Source organism: Sus scrofa, chromosome 15 (genome assembly GCF_000003025.6).
Source record: "Sus scrofa isolate TJ Tabasco breed Duroc chromosome 15, Sscrofa11.1, whole genome shotgun sequence".
Lineage (NCBI taxonomy): Eukaryota > Metazoa > Chordata > Mammalia > Artiodactyla > Suidae > Sus > Sus scrofa.
This window is the reverse complement of record NC_010457.5, coordinates 71,585,076-71,607,823: the sequence shown is the minus strand read 5'-3', so window position 1 is coordinate 71,607,823 and position 22,748 is coordinate 71,585,076. Positions and strand designations below refer to the sequence as shown.

Here is a 22,748-nt window from a genome sequence, read left to right as displayed (position 1 = left end):
AGGGCAGGGACCGAACACGCAACCTCATGGTTCCTAGTCGGATTCGTTAACCACTGCACCACGACGGGAACTCCTCTTTTGTCTTTTTAAACCCTTTGTCTTTTTAATGAGATATGTCCAGTTCAACAGTAGTGTTTCTAAGTTCCATTTTCACGTTTAAGACATGTTGGAGAACAAGAAGGAATGTAAATATTTACAATAGTTTTGTTTTAATTTACTTTCAGGTTCTCATATTTGTTGGAGTAAAATAATTTTTATTGGCCAAGTACACATAATGATGTAAAAGAAAAATTTCTCATTGAAAAACATGGACTCATTCATGGATTATCCAAAATTTGCATACAGTATATTTAAAGTAAGGTCAAAATATTATAGTGATTGATGTTTGAGTTTCCTAAAACTTTAGAGATTTATTTATAGCCTGTATTTTACAAATAGATGAAAGTACTTATAATTGACTATATTCTTAGCAAATTTTTACTTTTAAGCAATACATTTTGAATTTTTATGAAATTCAGCAATCTCATCCAAAAATACAGTTCTTACCAAAACTTTACATCTATAAAATTGGGGCCTTCCTGTTACTCCAGTCCTCACTGATTGTTTTCCTTGGCCAATAAGTTGCTGTTTAGTTTTCCTACCTTTAGCGGCTGTCTGCTTTCTGATTAGTTCTCCATATTGCTGCAAGAGTTGTCTTTATAAAACTTGGGCCTGATATTTGTTACTCCCTCAGTTAGAACATTTTAAGACTCTATAATGACAACGCACACACACACAAATCCTACATTTAAATTCTTTCATGGTTCAGCCGCAGTCTGCATTTTTAGTCTTATTTCCCACTAACCTGACCTCTTTTGTTACCCTGTCACTGACACTGCCCTAGGTGGGACTTACATTTTATCCATTCTGGACTATCCATTCACCACATATAGAATATGCCTTCACACTGAATTCCCATAGATTCTCCCTCTGCTTTACTTTTTTTTTTTCCTTCTCTATCTGATTAATTCCTGTTTATCCTTGAAGGCACTACTCAGCTCTTTTGTGAAGCTTTTCCTAGTTTTAAGCAAAGGATGTAGGATTAATTGCTTTATCATTTGCACTTGCAGAAAATTTAAAATATATATATTAGGTCATTTATCATGTTAAATTTGAATCAGGTATGTAGACATCTAGCAATCCTGCATATTGATCATTGATTCATTCAACAAATATTTACTGACACTGCTGCGATTATAGTAATGAAGAACATTATTCCTGCCTACACTAAGTTGACAATGTATTATGTTAGGCAGAAAAAAACTCATAATCATAATACTTCATGAAAAATATCATAATACGAATATGTGCATGACAATAAGGATACTGACATTTAACCCAGCCTCAAAGGAGCAGGCATATTTTGAAGAGGAAAACACATCTTCACTGACTGTTTATGAAACAATGTGAGTGAGCAAAGAAAATGGAAGGGTACTTGAAGCGGATGGAAATGGGGAAATGCAAAAAAGAGCTGTGTTTAAGTGATTCAGTCTGGCTAAAGTGTAGGGCTGAATTTGGTAGGTGGAAAGAGGAAGTTAGAGAGGTTTGCAGAGGCATTTATGAAGGCTCCCATGTAATGATAATCATTACCATTTCCTGAAGACTGGCTAGATACTGAGCATAGTGCAGCCATGTATTTAATCCTTCTGAATCCATGAAGTTGATATTCATTTTCTACTTTTTATTGTGGAGGAAACTGAGATGTCAGTAGGTTAAAATGATTTTCTCAAAGTCTGCAGTTACTGGCAGCAGAGTTGAGATTTTGGTTAAGTATATGGATTCTGGGGCTAGCAAATTGTTACTTTTAAGCAATACATTTTGAACTTTTATGAAGTTCAGCAATCTCTGAGTCTGAATCCTGTCTCTTCCTTACTAGCTCTGTGAAGTTTAGCAATTTACTTAAGTCTTTTGTGCATCACATTTCTCATTTATCAAATGGAGAATCATAATATCACCTGCTTAGGGTTGTTGTAATGATTAAACAAGTTAATATACATAAATCATTTAGAAAAAGGCCTGGCATACAGAAAGTGTTTTGAAGTATTTGCTAGTGTTTTTGAGGTTATCATCATTATCATCATTATCATCAGACTCCAAACACAATGCACTTTCTATCCCACCTACAGCCTATAGAAAATAACTAAAAATGAAGGAGTTCCCTTGTGGCTCAGCAAGTTAAGGACCTGGCATCATCACTTCAGTGACTCGGATCACTGCTGTGGCATGGGCTTTATCCCTGGCCCAGGGACTTCCACATGCTGTGGGTAGAGTCAAAAAAAAAAGAAAAATTAAAAAAGAAAAATAAATAAAAATAGCACAATGAATGTGAATGAATGAAAAAATGAAAAAAAAAAATGAATTTTCACATTCATTTAGCCTCTATAGCATGCCAGGCATTGTGGTAGGCATTTAAACATCATCATCTTTACAGACTCTTCAAGGTTAGGGTACTGCTTTATTTTACAAACGAGACTCAAAATCCTCCAAACAAGATTCGAACAATAATAAACATATTTTTTTCTGAATAAATTATGAAAAAGAGTTGCTTTTTATCCAAAGTCATTAGATGATTCCCCTGGAGGATTTTAAGCAGAAGACCTGGCCAGATTTATTCTGTGATCCAATTCATCTGGTAGAGGGGAAATGTCGAGAAAGTTTTAGTAGGAAAGGGATATCAAAAATGTTTTGATGGGGAAGTTTCTGTTTGACTCAGTGAGTTAAGTATCCAGCGTTGTCACTGCTGTGGCTCAGGTTTGATCCTTGGCCTCAAAACTTCCACATACCAGGTGTGCCAGGGGTAAAAAGTGTCTTGATGGGAGGCCAGTTGGTGGATGAGAAAACTCTTAGGAATTTTTGCAGCAATCCAGGTGAGAAATGATAGAAGTCTAAGCCCTCAAATAAAGCAGGTTAGAGATGAAAACTAAGAAGATATGGTTGAATGATTTGTGATACAATAGTTATTGGACTTGGTGACCAAAGAAAAAGAGGTGATGGATAATAAGTCTGGTGTGGTTCTCAAATTTCTCTTGATACTATTCACAGTTCAGAGAAACATGAATGGAGAAGCAGGTTCCAGAACAAATATATAAATTAGAGTTGGGATATTTAAAATTAAGATCCCTATGAAATATCCAAGTTAAAGTATTTATTAGAGAGCTAGATGTAGAAATATGGAGATTTGGAAGAGTCCAGGCTGAAGATACAAATTTGGGAATTACTAACATCTGTATGAAAAAGTATGAAGGATTACAGGAGGACATCTTGAAGAGTAAGGAAAAAGTCCAAGAATCCAGGGTTTGAATAGAAGTGGTGAACAGAATAGGGTTTTAAAGAAACTGTTGCAAAACTGAGCATTAAATGGCCCAAAAAGTAGAAGGAAATTCAAAAGTAAATGATGTCACAAATGTAGAGGGAGAATGAGTGAGAAAGAGGGGAATGAAAATGGGGGGGGGGGAATGCTACTGAAAGAGCAAATACAATGAATATTTAGGAAGTATCAATTGGTTTTATCAGCTTGGAGCTCATTGACGAACTTGTTGAAAAAGTTCCAATGAAGTGAGAGGGCTCAAGGTGGAAACAATACTGCAATAATTTGTATTTCTTCTTTGTATTCAAATTCATTTCCAAATAAATTAAAGGATAAATAATTCACCTGTGATGGAAGCAGGAACAAAAAAAAGAAAGAAAAAGAAAAAGCAAGAATTACATCCTCTACATATCTATGTACCCAAAATAAATACAGTGTCTGTTCACTAGGTGTTCAAAGAACATTGAGTTAAATGAAAAAGAGAGACTAACTTTTAATTATATATTTTCTATATATTTGTATCTTCGATTTCAACTCTAAAATTGGAACTTAAATCACTAAAATGTAAATTTCAAAAAAAATTCTTAATTATAATAACTATTAAGTTACTAGTTGTATTTTGTTATAAAACAAATTGTCTGATTCTCTTCTGATTACCTTCTTCTGAATGCTTACAGCATTTTTTATTCTCAGTCTTCACACTTTGAATGCATATGAAATATTGGATTACCTACATTCTATTACATGGACAATTGAGCCACAACCTCTTAATAGTCATTGCATTGGTTAGTTTAGGAAAGTAAAATGGAAAACTGAAGCTTTAACTATCGTATGCACATCCTCTTGTCCAGTTCATTACAGGCATGTTAACTGTATTTACATCTCAGTTGAAAAATATATAAGTGAAAACAGTAGTTTCATGAACGTAATGTTTTACGAAAAGAAAGTAAGCCTTGCCATGCTAATTTACTGTAACATTAAATTCTTTAAAGTTTCTCTTTTTCTTTAAGTCAAAACATTAAAAAAAAAAAAAAATTGTGGGAGTTCCTGCTGTGGTGCAAGGGGATCAGCAGAGTCTCTGTGGCGCTAGGTTTCAGGTTCAATCCTTAACCTGGCGCAGTGGGTTAAAGGATCTGGCATTGGGAGGCCAAAAAAGAAATGAAACAAAACCTTTTGTATTAAATGTAATCTGACATTTATTTAATGGTTATTTTTTCCACAGACTTTTCCCTTGTTTTATTGATAAAAGGAGGGGCCCTCTCTGGAACAGACACTTACCAGTCTTTGGTCAATAAAACTTTCGGCTTTCCAGGATATCTCCTACTCTCTGTTCTACAATTTTTGTATCCTTTCATAGGTGAGGATGAATGCAAAAATGAATATTGTAGTTATTTTCATAAACACATAGCCATTTCTGAATAAAATAGTGTTAATAGTCATTAAAGAATACTAGCAGTTGAAATATTTTCCACATTAAGTATTTATCTTTAGCCATTTTTCCCTTGTTTTCTGTTCCTTTTGGTCAGTTTTCTGAGTATTTCATTGATAAAATGAGGGTAATTTTCATTGGTTTAATACTTGTGATTCCCTAATTTAGTGAAAAATAGAATGATCTCAGAATAAAAGTGAATGAGAGAAATAATAAATTTCTTCTAAGGCTGATTTTATTTTTTCTAAAAACTGAAGAATTTGTAGAAGTTGTGTACAAGGCCAATATGTTATTTTAAGTTTGCACCTAGCATTTCTTAAAAAAGTGAAATGTTAATGCTCACCAATGGCCAAATTGGCTTCGTTTTAAAAATTAGCAATACAGAAGCTCTTGTTCAAACCACTGGTTTCTTAGATCTGCACAGAAGACAAAGAATACATTTCCCCCAAATTTTACTTTTGCAAATGAGGGGATATTTTGGAATCTGCACAATTTTCTATTATTGTTCCTTGCTTTGAGAATACATGTGTTCCTAAAAAGTATTTGGAAATAACAAAACAAATCACATTTTTTTTTTTCTTTTTGCTATTTCTTGGGCCGCTCCCACGGCATATGAAGGTTCTCAGCCTAGGGGTCTAATCAAAGCTGTAGCCACAGCCAGAGCCACAGCAACACGGGATCCAAGCTGCGTCTGCAACCTACACCGCACCTCTGAGCAAGGGCAGGGACCGAACCCGCAACCTCATGGTTCCTAGTCGGATTTGTTAACCACTGCGCCACGATGGGAACTCCACAAATCACATTTTAAATGACTACCAAAACTCACTATTTAAAGATGTTCTAGAAAGAATCAATTTGTAAAGTGAAAATCTTTTTGTAATACAAATTGATATTCTCCCATAAATCTGTTGTCTAGTTATTTTTAAAGTTGTACATATTCATAATCACAATATATGTTTGGAAGTAGGATTATGCAAGTATTTGAGAAGTGATAACTGATTACTTTCAAAATATTCATGATGAAGTATGCGAATAGCTTGTTTGGTGATTATATTATTATAATCATGTTTTTAGCTATGATAAGTTACAACATAGTAACTGGAGACACTTTGAGCAAAGTTTTCCAAAGACTCCCTGGAGGTAAGTCAATATATTTATTTTATATAATTCATGGTTAACGTGGTTCACAATAATTTAAAAATAAAATATTTGCAAATGGAGCCATTGAATGACTTCAAATATCTGGTAATATCTATGACACAGTTTGATAGTAAAGTATTAATCTACTTTTACATATAGGGCAATTCTTTTTTAGCTATTTAAAAAATACATTATTATTCCTATACTTAGAATGTTATATTTTAAATATCTTATGCTGCATATGTACTATTTTTACTATACCATTTCTTAAATAAGTAAGCTGACCTTTCTTCCCATTGTTTCTATTAAGATATAATTCACTTTGGTAAAACTCACTCTTTTTAAAGTATAGTCGTATGAATTTTGACACATGCTTATGGTCATAGAACCACAGTTACAATCGAAATATGGAACAATTCCATTATCACCCCTAAATTTACCTGTTCCCCTTTGTAGTCAAACTTTCCCTCATCTCCAGGCCCTGGCCACCACTGATTTGATTTCTCTTCCTACTTTTGCTTTTCCCAGAATGCCAAATAAATGGCATCCTATAATAGGTAGCTTTTCAAACCTGGCCTCTTTCACTTGGATTGGTACCTTTGAGATTTATCCATGTTTTGGAGTGTATCAGTAGTTGCTCTTTTTTTAAAATTGATGAGGATCATTCCACTGTATGGATGTAAACAGTTTATCTCTTACCCAATTGTGAAACTTTCGGGTTGTTTCCATAATTATGAAAAAGCTGCTATGAACATTTTAAGCAGACCTTAAACCTTAAACCTTTCAAGGTGCCACTAACTCCCCATTTATCCTTTCTCCATATCAGGTCTATTTGAATAATTCAGAGATCAGGAGTCTTTCCTTTGGAGAGTTCCTCACCTAAACCACATAATCCCCAATTCATAGTGATTTTAACTCTATAGTTGTTCTTATCATTGAAATGGATGCAAAAAAACCTTTCCTTTTAGTGAGTGAATCACTCGTTCTAGAGGCATCCAAACAAAATAAAACAAAACCTAAAACTAGACATTGCACTTATTCCTCTCACAGGGATTCTTGGGCTACAAATCATACACCCACTATTTGCTAGCTCTGTGACCTTGGGAAAATTAATGCCCTCTGAGTTCTAGCCCTTCATCTCTGAATTATGAATTAGAGTATCACCTGATTTATAGGATTATTGTATTCAAAAAGGCAGAGAACACATACATAGCCTAGCATACAGGAGGATCGCCCCACACTGTTATCTATTATCTGTAGCTGCTCTCTTAGCCCCCAACCTCCAAATCATGTTTTCATTAACTGAGATTATGCAAGTGGATAAATCCTTGTATGTTTTATGTTTACAACTTTTGTTTGCATTTGATCAAACATACTCGCTAACTCTGTTATTTCCAAGAGAGCCAAGAGTCTGCAATGAATACCAGGTTTCAGCCTCTTTCCTGTGATGTGTTTCCTATCCAAAAAGTTGTTTTGTCTACTTTTTTTTTCAGGGAAATCACTTCTTTCTAAACAGAAGGGTAGAAGTATAGTGAATATTTTTATCAAAACCCTGATTTTTGATAAGTTTTACTGGTCATGTCTATCTGGAATATGAAAGTTAAAAAATAAAAGCATCAGAATATGCTCTGTTCTCATGTAGCAGACTTTATGAATGAAGGGTTTGCCCACTAGAGGGTTTGGGACAAGGAGTGACATAATATCTTTAGGATCTCTGTAATTTCCAGGCTAAAATTATATTCCAAGGGCACAAAGGAAGGTAGCAGAAAAAATGATTGAGGCTATTAAAATAATTTGACTTCAAAATATTATAACATATTTGTACTATAGGTTCATCCTTAAGTTATTTTGTATTTACATTTTTGTGAATTAGTTTTATGGAATTTCATTTACTCAAAGTTGTCATTTACATGACATTTTATATTATTTAAGTCATTTTGTAATTAAATATTTGGCTGTTTGTGTCACTAGTGTATTACTCATATGTAAACTTTAAAACATTGATTGTGTTCCAGTTGATCCTGAAAACTTGCTTATTGGTCGCCATTTCATTATTGTGCTTTCCACCATTGCCTTTACTCTGCCTCTGTCCTTGTATCGAGATATAGCAAAGCTTGGAAAGGTAATATTTACATTTTAAATAGTTACAGAAATGCACTTTGTTACCTGAATTAATTTTGTCAAACTGTTGTCTATATAGCCAAGTTCTTAATTATACTATTCATCTTTAGTTTCTTTTAGTTTACTTATAATGATATTAGAGTAAGCTATTTTTGATATTTCATCTTATTTGAGAGAACTGATGGTTAAATCCTTGATGAATGTGAAATAAATATGTCCTTTTCCTTTTTTAACGTAGATACTCTGACATCAGACAGCATGCTTTAATTTTAGGAAATATAATGAATTCTACTTAAACCAAGACTAATTTACTGAATATATATATATATATATATATATATATATATATATGCTCTATCATGTTTTATAGACAGTAGTTTAAACAATTTAAAATTAAACTAACTTTAAGAAGTATGGCTGAATCACTTCATTGGCTTAAAATGTATTTGTAAATTACAATGTCTACTGTGCCCATTTTTTATCTAGTGAATTTAAATTTCAATATATTGATTAATTGTTGGAAATTTGGCCAACACTTATGATTCTTATTGGTAAAAATAAATGGTGATTTATTTCTAATGAAACCAAATAAGTATTCAAATCACCACATATGGTTATCTGCATACATTAACTTTTATCTGGCTGAATTTTATTTCCTTATTCTGATGGAATGTTTGTATTTTACCCAAAATATTATTGGTATTACATCTCAATTATACCAAGGATTCTGATTTTAAAAAAACGCATTTTAAAGAGTTATTCATGTATTTTTATGTTCTATTTTGAAAAATCCAACAGTTGATAAATTTTACTTTTTGCTGTGATGTTTCATGTGTAGCCACAGTTGTGCAGCTCCTCCTTCCAGGCAGAGCTGAGACTGGGGATGGCATTCTAAAGTTTTCTGACTACTCTGCCTTCCTTCCCTAACAGGCAACCAGAAATAAACAAGAATATATTTAAAGGGGCTTTGGAGATGAACTTATTTCCATTTCACGTGTTCAACATAGACATAAATGCTTTCTTCTGAGAGCAGAAGCTAAGGCATTTATGAAAAGAAAGCTAATATTCTATCATATTACTATTACCTGGATATTTTGTCCTTAAATGTCCCTTTGAATTGTCATTTTAAAGTATCTAAATAAATCTCCCAAAGAGCAAAGCAGAATAGTTAGGAACCCTGATCTGGAGTCAGGCTGCACATCTGAGTTCCTCCTTGGCCACTTTCTAGCCAAGGGACCTTAGGATTCTTTCTTAATATATCAGTGGATCAGAGGTCTCATAATAGGACCTTCTCTCTAGTTAAAAATTAATAACCCAGGAAACAAGATTTATGACAATCAAATGAAACAGAAACAATTTTATATTTTTCTTAGACAAAAATTTCTAAAATATGCTTATCCATTAAAAAAATAAGAATAGAAACACAAATCTAATGTAATGAGTGCACAGAACACACATACACACAGACCAGTTTATATTTTAACCAGTTGAAATAATTACAGAAGAGAGAAAGTAGCAAAGAAAACTTTAGAAACACAGACCAGAGGGCGAAAGCACAAAGGAAAAATAGATAAGAGAACTAAAAAGCAGAAAGAAAAAAGCAGAGGCATCCCAAAAATGTGTGTGAGTGGGTGGGTGTGGAAGGATGTTACATAGGAAGGGACAGGGTACGATAAAGACAGAAGCATAAAAAGCAATTATAGATTTTTTTAAAAATCAGAACTCAACACTAAAATAAAGCCTGAAGAAAAAACGTAATTTCATTTTATTGAAATAGTCATATTTGATATGTATACTATTTGGGGGGGGGACTAAAACTATGATCTGATAAAAAACTTACATGTCTGATATTATCAATACAAATCTATAAAAATATACTACTAAAGAATTGTGTTTTTAAAACTGTACATGAACTAACACAAGTGAAAAATGAATCACCTAATATTTTCAGTAAAATAGTCTCTATTCAAAACTGACAGTATATCTTTACATTTTCTTTTTCAGATCTCTCTTATTTCTACAGTTTTAACAACTCTAATTCTTGGAATTGTAATGACAAGGGTAGTTTCACTGGGTCCACACATGTAAGTTTTGTTGCTTTATTGGTTGATATTTGGTTTAAACCCATCATTTACATGTTTTTAAGACATATTATAAATGCAGAAATATAATGATAGAACCAGAAGCATCATTTATATTTAATATTTGAAAAATTGAGAGAAGATGATTTCATTTAAGTACACCTGCATTTTTCAGTTGTACCCTGAGTGGCTGATGAGGTTAAATTAACTTTACTTATTATCTTAATGGCCTGCCCAAATAATTAAAAGGAGAAAGGAAGGAAGTTCCATGGTGGCTCAGTGGGTTAAGGATCTGGGATTGTGGCTCCTTTGGCACAGGATTTGATCTTCGGCCTAGGAACTTCTGAATGCCACAGGTGAAGGAAGGGATTTTGAATAGTGAGAAATAGGAACAAAAGAGAGCAGTGGTATATTGCAGAAGGAGGGGACATGGTAGATGGTAGAAATTTCTGTATCTATCCTAGAGTTGGATTTGGTCTTTTTTTAAAACCTCTTTTAAAAATTAAAGTATGGTAGATTTACAACACTGCCAATTTCTGCTATACAGCAAAGTGACCCAATCACTTCTCATATTATCTTCCATCATGTTCTATCCCAAGAGACTGGATATACTCCCTGTGCTGTTCAGTAGCATCTCATCGCTTATCCATTCTAAATGTAATAGTTTGCATCTGCTAACCCCAAACTCCCAGTCCATCCCACGGATTTGTTCTTAACAAATTTTCACCAGTCTAGGCTGAAATAAAAAGAATAAAGAATATAGTGGTTGTTTTTCTCTATTGAATGAAATTTAGTCACTTGGAAAACCACCCTTTATTCTCTAAGATTATATTTGTTAATATTTTGTGCTAAAATACTTTGTCATTTGTGAACTGGTGATGATAGTTGATAGGGTTTTTGGGGGGGGTTTATATTATTATTTGGTCAAATAAAATGTTTGCAACTTGGTATTGGTTCCCCAAATTCTAAAAATGTTATTTATCTGTGAAATTCAAAGTGGGGATACTACTGATAAAGACACAATTTTATGCTTTGATTATAGAATAGATTCATCAGATACAGACTGGGTAGTTTATAACCATATTCCTAAGAGAGTATTGGCATGAAACTACCTTACATTGGCTTTAAACACAAAACTGGATTCCCACAATGCACAATAAATATTTTTTTAATAAATTAATAAATAATACATTACAAAGTTTCCATGAGACCTTAAATATTTTCTATATTCTAAGTAAGATGAATAAAAATAAGACATAATTGCTCAAGGAACATGCTGGATCTTCAATTAATGTTATCTGTGAGGGAAAAAAAGAAAGCTGGTGAGTGGCTATAACTGATAATGCTGTCCCCAAAGTAATTTGTTTTTCCCTATTGATTAATTGTTGTTCTGCAAAATTACTTCATATATATGCTTATATCAGGTTTCTTCTTCTTTTTTTTTTTTTTTCCTTCGGTCTTTTGTCTATTTAGGGCCGCCGCTCCCGAGGCATATGGAGGTTCCCAGGCTAGGGGTTGAGTTGGAGCGTAGCTGCCGTCCTATGCCACAGCCACAGCAATGTGGGATCTGAGCCACATCAGCGACCTACATCACAACTCATGGTAATGCCGGATCCTTAACCCACTAAGCAAGGCCAGGGATTGAACCTGCAACCTCATGGTTCCTATTCGGATTAATTAACCACTGAGCCACAACTGGAACTCCAACAGATATTTATTTTCTAATAGTTCTGAAGCCTGGCAGCATGGTTGGGTTCTGGTGAGGGATTTCTTACTGACTTGCAGATGGCTACCTGCTGTGTCCTCACATGGCAGTGAGAGAGACAAGCCTTCTGGTATCTCTTCTTATAAAATCCCATCAAGATTTACCTAAACCTCATTATTTTCCAAAGTCCCCATCTTTGGATACCATCACTTTGAGGGTCAGGGCTTCAATATATGGATTTTGTGGGGGAAACACAGTTCAACTCATCTTTGAGATGTACCTTGTTCACTTCAATATGGCCACTTATTCTTTGATTTGTTAAACACTTATTGAATGCCTATTGCCTCTTTTTTGCTGTGCCCTGAAAGATAAAGAGCAGAGAGGCATAAGTTACCACCTACTGCAAGTTGTTCACAATCAAGTATGGGGAAGGGATTTATTTTTAAAACAAAAAAGAAAAAAGAAGAAATGACAGTATAGTATTAGGAGTACAAAATAAAAGCCTAAATGAGGGCCAGTGGCAACACCAAAGAAGAGAGTCCTTAATAGTCTGAATTAAGTAGAGCTTCCTAAAGGGAGGGGGCGTGCAGTTCTGGGTGTTTTGAAAGATGAATCTGAATTTTTTCCAGGTAATAAGGGTGTAAAAGGCATTTACTGGCCTGGAAAAGGTAAGCATGAAAGCACAAAAAGATAAGCTGAATTCATTGACCAGAATACAAAATACAAATACATTGACCAGAATACAAAAAAATAATAAATTTTGGTTAAATTTTTAATTATATAAGACAGAACTTTTTAATTGAAGCTTTTGTCATGAAAAGTGATTCTAGAGAATAAATCATTGTCATAATAAAAGGTATTATGGATTTGGTATATAGAGTATGATAAGGCAATTTTGAGGGGGAAAAAATGCAAATAGCTAAAAGTTGGAGATAGATAAATGTCATTAGTTGAGCCCCACCAGAACAGTTTAAAGCTATGATTTTCAACTCAGGCTTCACATTAGAATTACTGAGTAACTTTTAAGAATACCCATACCGGGGCCATTCCTGGAGATTCTGAAGGAATTGGTCTAGGGACCAGGCAATTGGATTTATCACTTAAAAGCTGTGAGTCTATGAACAAGCATCTAGAACCTTTTGGGCTGAAGAGATTAAAATCATGAGTACACATTTTAATTGATGTATTTCTAAAAATAAACCTGGAAGACCTCCCTGGTGGCCTAGTGGGTTAAAGATCTGGCATTATCACTGCTGTGCCTTGGGTCACTGTTGTGGCACAGGTTGGCTCCCTGGTCTGGACTTCTCATGCTGTGGGCATGACCAAAAAAAAAAAAAAATTGAAAAAAAATTTTTTTTTTTTTGTCTTTTTAGGGCTGCACCCGTAGCATATGGAGGTTCCCAGGCTAGGGGTCCAATCAGAGCTATAGCCCGCCCCCAAGCCACAGCCATAGCAACGCCAGATCCAAGTCGCATCTGCGACCTACACCATAGCTCACAGCAATGGCAGATCCTTAACCCACTGAGTGAGGCCAGGGATCGAATCCGAAACCTAATGGTTCCTAGTCGGATTTGTTTCGCGCCATGGTGGGAACTTCCTGAAAACATTTTAAAAAATAAAAATAGACCAGAGGCTTTGTGTTATTTTAGTTACTGTTATGTCATTATTTTTCATGATTCATTCTTCACTTATTTTTTTCAGTATCTTCTCTAATTCAAAATGTATGTGAAATACTATTGTGAATACAAAGAGAAAATATCTCTGCTCTAAGAGACTCACAGTTCAGTGGGGAAGATAAGACAATACAGATGTCTGTTACATAGGCCGTGTATCTTGATACAAAGGAAAGAGGACGGAGAGGCCACTTCCTGGTGGTGCTAAATGAATTGATTTTTATGGCCAAAGAGCTGTTTATTTCTGCTATAAACAAAACGTGGCCTATATCTTTTTAACCTTCCTCTAATGCTGATTTCATATTTTATGTCTTCAAAATCTTTTGAAAAACAGATTATTTACTTAACTCTTTCAATATTTAGATGTTAAGTGTGTTTTTTAATACTGTGCCACCTTTTATTTCTGTTTGAATACTACTGCAAACAACTTCTGTTTGTCCAGATTTACAATTAGGCTAATCAAATCCCATGTTCAGAAGCTGCCATAATAGCTAGTCAGGCAGGCTTCTTTCTGAAAATATGACAGCCATGAATGTTTATAATCCATAAAACATGAGAAATTCAATACTCCATGTGTGTTTTCCCCATTTTTCTGTTCAGATGAATGATCAGAAAAGCTGTACTTTTTCATAGGGCTTTTAAAGTGGTATTTGAAAAAGATCTTTAAATCCACTATCAGAAAAGAGGAAGGTCTGCAATGGCTACTGGTATTGACCTTGTTACTATGGAAACACCTTTTTAGTGGTTGTGTTTTAAAAATAAAACACACGATTCAATTTCCTTTTCCATAACTCATAGGGCCATAAATTCTGCTTTTTGATATGATTTCAAATATCTCACAGTCCAATGACTTTCAATTCTTTTTGGAAATAATGTTCAGTTTTATTGTATTTTCTAACCTTTTGCTTTCTAAAAACTGAGGTGGCAAGGCAATTTAATTGCTTTCCAGAAAAGTGTGCTAGTATCAAAATGCAATAACAGAGTTCTCCCATTTTTTTTCAAACTAAAATTGGAAGCATTATCACTGTGAAAACCTTCATTCTCTGCCTCATTAATATTCAATTCTTTGTATTCAGGATAGATATGATTGCATGCAGTCCAAATTTACAACTATTTTCTCTCCATACAATGTCTCTTTTATAGCATTTTAATCAATACTATAGTGTTCCAAACTAAAAATGTGTCTACAGTTTTAACAGGTATTTATACATATAAAATGTGCCTTTTCCAAGGATCTCAATACATACAGTTTCATCACCCCTTATTCATTCTAACTTTGAAATTCTGCAGTTATAACTAAATATAAAGAACTAGAGGTGATTAAAGAAGAATCAGAAAAAGTGGGTAAATACAGAGTAATAGTGCATATTTGAAAAAGGGAATGATTAGTTCTGATTTTTTTTGAAGATATATAAATTATTACCTCATTGATTACAAATGACAATAAAATCATAGAACCATAGCAGGTTCAAGCAAAAGAATATTTATTACTCTGACAGCTACAAAGTACCAGGGTATTTCTGTTATTATATTCAGTTGGATTTAGGAACTCAATCAATGAAATCATAGTTTCTCTTTTTTGATTTTTTGACTTTGCCTTCTGTTTTGGCTCAGCTTCTGAAAGACTTTTCCCTCATTTCAATAAGATGGCAATAGCAGTCTCAGCCTTCACCAATTCAAGTCCATAAGATACTGAAAGAAATTTCTCTTTTGCTTTACTTCAACCTCATTTCTAGTATTAGTTCTCATCATGGTTTGTGTTAACTTCTCTGTGTTAAGATATTATGTTTACCCTTGATGCTAAGGATAGGATCAACTCAACTAAAATACATAGACTATGAGTAAAGGAAAAAGTGTCCCAAAGGAAATCAAGGCTGATGCCAGGAAAACAGGGAGTGGCCTTTGCATGGTGCAAATCACAGAAGTTCACTTTCAGGTGATGGGAGGTTACTGGTAACCTTTAGGAGCTTCAATCAAATAATATGAGTGGAAACTAGGTTAGAAAGAATGAAGAAAAAAGTGACTTTGGCAACCTCTCCTTTTGTTTTTTAAGAGCATCAGGGAATGAAAATCACATGACAAAACAGTAGATTAATGCAGTAAGAAGTCTAAAAATACTCTTTTTTTACAATGGGAGATATTGAACATGTTTTAGACCAAGCCAAATGATGGAGCCAGAGTGCCCTAGGGGATCTTGAAAAGTTGGAATTTATGATATAGAGTGATCCTTGGAGAGGATTTAAGTAATGAGATAATAAAAATGATCTTGGGACAATAAAAATTTCATACAAAAACATTCTCTGTCAAAGAAAATTTTGCTCCACTTCCATGCTAGCAAAATTTGCTAACTCATTTGCTAAAATACCATTTGACTCCAAGTTCTACAGCACTGCTAGAGCCAGTATTAAATTTCCTCAACTGATTGCTGACATGAAGCAACATATAGAACCATCAAGTGATTTGAGTCTGCATGAAAATAGAAAAAAAAAAAACAAAAAACCAAAAACAAAAACCCAGCTGCAAGGCAATATAGTCTCAGAGAAGGTTAGTACAAATCTCATGTTAATGGAGCTAGGGGAACAGCCTAGACTGCCCAATGTTAAGAATTCATTCCACTCATCATCAATTATTTTTTATAAATGGCCACATTTGTGAAGCTTGCCACCTGTCTTTTATTTTCAATTAGAAGCCAGACAGGTCTCTGGTGTAGATTAATAACCAAAGAGCAAAAAATAGAGTAGCCTGTTCTTTCAGCTAACAAGCATTTATTAAATGTCTGCTGATGCCAGTCACTCTTCTGGGTATTGAGGCTGTGAAGATGAAGAAAGCACAGTCCCTGACCTCATATTTATAGGTTGTGGAGGGGGAGAATAGACATTTAGTCTCAATACAATATTTAACAGAATTATGGCAAAGTGCTATGGAAATAGGAAGGGCCTTTAGCCCAATCTGGGCAGGCAGATAATATTTCAAGATAAGACAGTGTGAGATCTATTACTTTAAAAAAAAAAAAAAAAAAGTACCAGAATTTGTTGGGTCAAAACAGGAGAGGAGGGAGGCATCAGAAGTTACTGTTGGCAGAAGTGAGTGAGGCCCAGCAGTCTGATGTGTATAATGACCTAGTTTTAACATTAGGAGGGACTTGGAGAGAAGGGACACTGCCATTGGCTAGGAGAACTATCAAATAAAATAAGGGGGCCTCCCTTGAGAATTTCAAAAATTCTATCTTGCTTTTATGTTTCTCCAAAAGTTTTTTTTTTTTCCTTTTTTTTTTTTTACAGCTATGCCTGCAGCATATGGAAGTTCCCAGGCTAGGGGTTGAATAGGAGCCTCTGCCACAGCCACTGCAATGTGGGATCCAAGCCAAGTCTGAGACCTACACCACAGCTCACAGCAATGCAGGACCCTTAACCCAACTGAGCAAGGCCAGGGATCAAACCAGCATCCTCGTGGACACTGTCAGGTTCTTAACCTGCTGAACCACAGAGGGAACTATATTTTTTAATCATAATTTTAACAATGGTCATGTCTCCATATTAGCTTTTGAAAAACTGCCAAATATGATGCCTCCCTAACCTACTGACCTATGCTCTCCCATCACCACCATCAGTACAGCTTATATGTGGATTTTTTTTTCCCCTAGTGGTAAATACTATAGTACTACACCATCACAGTTGGTTGAATCTATGGATGAGGAACTCAGGGAGGGTCAACTATAAATTATCCTCAGATTTTCCACTGCTCTGAGTGTCAGTGCCCCAACTGTATTGCTCAAGGGTTGCTGTAATTATTTGAAGCTTACATTTGAAATTACATTTATTTTAATGTAAATCTTGAGGACTTACATTTAAAAACGAAAAGTTTTGATGTTAAAGTGATACCCCAGGAAGAATTTTCCAGAACAGCTGTATTTATTCATATAGACCACAGTTGTCTATAGAGCAGACTCAGAAGTGAGCTGGGAGCAAGGAAATGGCAGAGAGTTGTCAGCTGATGGCAAACATGCAGATCTGCTTATGTCATTAATAGCTTATGGTGGGACAGGAAATGTGAAGCTTTTGTGTGCCAGCCAGGGCACTTAACTCCCGGATGTATCTGGCTGAAAAGGTTAATATGTAAAGCTCTCTTAACAAAAATACAGGCTCTGCCTAAATTGTATGACTTGGAAAGTGGCTGTGTTTAGTCAAAAGAGTTTGGGCAGGTATGACGGAGACATGTGACACCCAATCCTCCTGATCAGAGGTCTGCTGTTCTGGTGATCAGAATAAATCCCCCTGAGGCTTGTTTTCTCCAGTCTTTGAAGACTGGAGATGTATTTGGTAAGACTTGGCTTACTACTGCTCTGCCTTATTACTGTTCAGCTTTTGTAAAGATAAAGGAAAGTCTGTCTTGGGAGTTCCCGTCATGGCACAGCAGAAATGAATCCGACTAGGGTCCATGAGGTTTCGGGTTCCATCCCTGGCCTCACTCAGTGTGTTAAGAATGCGGCGTGGCTGTGAGCTCTGGTGTAGGTTGCAGACACGGCTCAGATTCTGCGTTGCTGTGGCTGTGGTATAGGCCAGCAGCTGTAGCTCCAGTTTGACCCCTAGCCTGGGAACCTCCATATGTCACAGGTGTGGCCCTAAAAAGCAAAAAATAAATAAATAAATAAATAAAAGAAAAGTCTGTTTTTCAAAATATACTGCAGTGTCTGAATCTAAGTATCCAAACTGAGATAATTTGCAAAATGAATTTAATCTCTCCAAACCTTCCCAATCCCACCTCACACACATAAAGAAAAACCTTCTAAAAGTTTTATAACTAAGCATCTGCCTGGATTTTTCAGAGTTAGGGAAGCAATCATTCTTTTGAAAGTATTTGTCATACCAAGGCTTCAAACTGCTGCAAGACAGTCTCTATTTCTGTTCGTATTAAAATATGTTAAAACACTGGAAGGATTGCTCCTTAAGTGAGCTGAACCTTATAATAAGCCTTCATTATGTTGCCATGATTTATTTGAAGCTTTGTAAGACATTTTAAAAGATAACTGCCTCTCCCTAATATTGCTTTCACTTAGATTTATTTTTCTTAAAAGAGTATTCACATACTTTTACAACATCAAATATTACATATTGCTTTTAGTGAAATAGAGCTGCCTCCTATGTAGTCCATTCCAATTTCAGCTGTGTCTTTTGGCATTTACATTTCTACTTCTAGGTAATATGCTTATAACTGCTGTTTGTAGATTCTCACTTTGTCATACAGTACATGAGGATTTAGCCCTTTCAAATTATTTTTCCTCTTCTACCATATCATAATGTGTGAATATATAACACAAATTTCAAAGTAAATAGTTAAATTTCCCTTCCTGTACATTTTTCCTATAATTAAGACATTTTTGATTTTGTTTTTAATCATGTTTAGTTGGATGTTCATTTTAGCTTTTTAAAAAAAATTTTTTTAAGTAGTTTTAGGTTCGCAGCAAAGTTGAGAGAAAGATACAGAAATTTCCCATAACCCCCCTTCACATGCATAGCCTCACCCATTATCAGTGTCCCCTACTGCAGCATACGTTGGTTACAATTGATGAGTCTGGATTAGTACGTCATAATCACCTAAAGTCCATAGTTTACATTAGAGCTCACCCTTGGTACCATACAATTCTGTAGGTTTGGACAAATGTATAATGACATGTATCCATCATTACATTATCATGCAGTATATTTTTATTGTTCTAAAAATCTTGTGTGTTTTCCCTGTTCATCCCTTCTTTCCACCTCTAACCCCTGGAGACTATTGATCTTTTTGCTCTCTGTAGTTTTGCCTTTTCCAGAATGAAATGTAGTTGAAATCATACTGTATATAGTCTTTTCAGATTGACTGCTTGCACTTAGTAATATGCATTTTAGCTTCATTCATGTCTTTTCATGACTTGATAGCTGATCTCTTTTTAGTATAGAGTAATATTCTATCATCTGGATATACCAGAGATTACTTATCCATTCACCTTACTAAAGGATATCTTTGTTGCTTCCAAGCTTTGGCAGTTATGAATAAAGCCACTATAAACATCCCTGTGGCAGGTTTTTGTGTTGAACATGTGTTTTCAAATTCTTTGGGTGAATGCCAGGCGGTGTGATTGATGGACCCTATGATTAGAGTATGTTTAGTTTTATAAAAAATCATCAAACTCTCCTCCAAAGTGGCTAGACCAATCTGCATGCTCACTGGAAATGAATGAAAGTTCCTGTTGCTCTACAGCCTCACCAACATTTAGAGTTGTCAGTGTTCTATATTTTGGCCATTCTAATTGGTGTACTTTTTTTTTTTTTCTTTCAAAGTGTGCAGTGGTATCTCAGTGCTGTTTTAATTTGCATTTCCCTAGTGACATATGGTGTGGTACATCTTTTCACGTGCCTATTTGCTCTCAGATATCTTCTTTGGTGAGGTCTGTTAGGTATCAGTGGATCTTGGCCATTTTCAAATAGGGTTGTTTGTGTTCTTGTTGAGTTTTAAGTGTTCTTTGTATATTTTGGAAATAATGAGTCCTTCATGAGTTGCATGTTTTTTAAATATTTTCTCCTACTTAAGCTTTTGATTTTGATTATTTTTGTTACTCCTTTTCCAAAGACTCAAACATAAGATAATCTCCCAACTTTATTATTTTTCCTGGAGACCTCAGAGCCTTTGTCCTCTGCTCCTCTGTAGATAGAGTGATTTATCAGTTTGTTGCCCTACTGTCACTCTAGGACTTCCTTTCACCTCTTTTTTGTGTTAGACATCTTATATCCAGGTTCTCAGATCTTTCTTTTTTCTTTATTTTCTCCTTTAGCTAGAGTGTCCTGAGTACCTTTCTGGTGTCTCCAAACTCACAGGACTATGTCTTTGTAACTTTCTCTGTTCTCAGCAGTTACCTTGTAAGCATCTACTTCCCTTTTTTCAAAATATCTTCTCTACTGATGTCTCTTCTTCCATCTTCCCCTCCCCTGTGGATTTAGCTCCCTTTTAAAGTCCTTTAGGAATATCCTGGTGAGATCAGAGGAGAGAAAGAAGATAAATTATGTGTCCTATCCACCATGTTTGTTTGGATGTCCAAGTTTAACAATTGATTTTTTAAATTTGCCTGCAGACTTAAGTACAAATGCAAATATTTTATTTAAAATGTATTTTCCTCCTTAGGGAAGTTATTTTGTTGTTTGTGGGGACTTGCACTATGCCATGAAATATAGCAAACAGTGCACAGAAGGAAGATGGTGTGAGAACCCTTTTTTAAAATTTATCCAATTATGGATTATCTAGTCCCCTTCTTTACTCTTAGTTTACAGCCTCCATTACTCTCTATTTGATGTAGAGATCAGGAAGAGAAAAGAATAAGTGCTACCTGTTTTAGCACTTAATTGAAAGCTTTGAGAAGAGATGCATATGAAAAATAATGACTAATATATGATTTCTACCTTGTTTTGCTAGATATTTGTTTATTTAGCACCCAAAATTAGGAATTGATTGATTATTACTGCCTGTTATTTATATATTTAGTGAAATTTACTGCATCTTTAATTTCCTAAAAATCATGAGATTAATTTTCCATTGCTTCCAAAGACTGTTAAACACACACACACATATACACACCTCAAGATTTTATATGGAAAGACCATTTCACCTTATTAAAACAAGATATAGGACCTCCAAATTATTCCTTAAAGTGAAATTCTAAGTTTTCTGATCAAGTAAGGTAGCTTCTGTATCTCTATATGAAGGTAATGTTCAGTGTTCAACAGATGAACTTACATGTCCCTGTACTTATATTTAACAATGTAAAGGTGTTCTTTCATAGTATTTCCTCATGGTGAAATACAAAAGAAAAATATTTTTATTGGCTCAGATTCAATCCCTAGCCCAAGAACTTCTAGATGCCACAGGTGCAGCCATTAAAAAAAAAGAATAGAAAGAGTATGAATACAATGATGAAGATTGTATTTCATGTACTTGCAGGTCCTTACTCCTAGACCAAGACATGTATTGCTAATTTAGTAGTAACATGAGGAAAGGGGAAAAGAGCTGAAGAAGGTTCCATCCAACACTGATTGTCCACCAAACACCACACTATTTCATTCGTTTTCTCATATACCTTTTGTCAGATATGTAAAATAGAAATTCTAATTTTTTTCTTTTCTTTTTAGGGTCGCATCTGTGGCATATGGAAGTTCCCTGTTGAATCAGAGCTACAGCTGCTGACCTACACCACAGCCACAGCAATGCAGGATCCGAGCTGTGTCTGTGACTTATACCACAGCTCAAGGCAACGCCGGATCCTTTAACCCACTGAGCAAGGTCAGAGATCAAATCTACATCCTCATGGATACTGGTTGGGCTTGTTAAGCCTGAGCCACAACGGGAACTTCCTAACTTTAAAATATTTCTATATTTCTGTTCTATAGCAAGGAAAACTGAGACCAGTATCATTAAGTAATTTGCCCAAAGTCACCCTGCTAGCATATTGTAAAGTTAAAATTTAAATGCAAGTCTGTCTGACATCAAAGCTTCTTCTTTTTTCCTCTTTAATCTTGTATTGTACATGTTGTTTCTTCACAATGGAAATTAAGAGCATTATCGTTCTAGTTGTCCCTTATTGATAATATTAACCACAGTTTTACCTAGAGCCAGCAAATAATCACATTAAATGAAAGAAGCAGGTAGGAGCCAAATGGGGGTAAAGAGCTGGTTTATTTATCAGTAGGTAACCTTAACACTTGCTGAAGAGATGCTATCTGCTCCAGAGGACTAATTTCGGAACTGTTGGCTTCCACTGCAAACTCTAGATACACACCAATAAATGCGATAGGTTTCGGTGCCTCAGGGAAGTTAACTTCAACGAAGCTAATGGAGCAATCTAAAACAAGAAGAAATCAGAAGAGTAGTTCTTACTTTGGGGTTTCTTCAAAAGAAAATTGGCCTCTCTTTGTACAAAAGAAGCACTTCTGAAGAATTCTATGTTAATTAATACATTTGATTTTGAAAAATCATTTGAAAACCATTTCCCATTTAGAGGTTATTTATTGTGAATTATTCTTCAAAATTAAAAAAAAAAGGGAAAGTGCTCATCTTATAATTTAATCATTTTATAATAAAAGATTAAGTTTTTACTTGATTCATATTTTATATTTCAATATGACTACTGTGTACTATGTTTTCCCCATATGTCTCTATTCATAATGGCAGTTTTGACTTGCTTCTTCCAGTTATTTTTTTTTGCTTTTTTCTTCTTTTTCATTTT

At 34.7% G+C, this 22,748-nt stretch overlaps 1 protein-coding gene across 2 annotated transcripts in view; it reads left to right on the top strand.

Moving 5' to 3' along the window:
- SLC38A11 (solute carrier family 38 member 11) overlaps positions 1 to 22,748 on the top strand; it is a 52,156-nt gene that overhangs the window by 5,602 nt on the left and 23,806 nt on the right. For both annotated transcript variants that reach the window (XM_003133438.6, XM_021075298.1), the window contains exons 4-7: positions 4,569 to 4,703; positions 5,850 to 5,915; positions 7,931 to 8,037; positions 10,041 to 10,120. In XM_003133438.6, the coding sequence (XP_003133486.6) occupies positions 4,569 to 4,703; positions 5,850 to 5,915; positions 7,931 to 8,037; positions 10,041 to 10,120 (388 nt within the window). The remainder of the gene's footprint in view (positions 1 to 4,568; positions 4,704 to 5,849; positions 5,916 to 7,930; positions 8,038 to 10,040; positions 10,121 to 22,748) is intronic.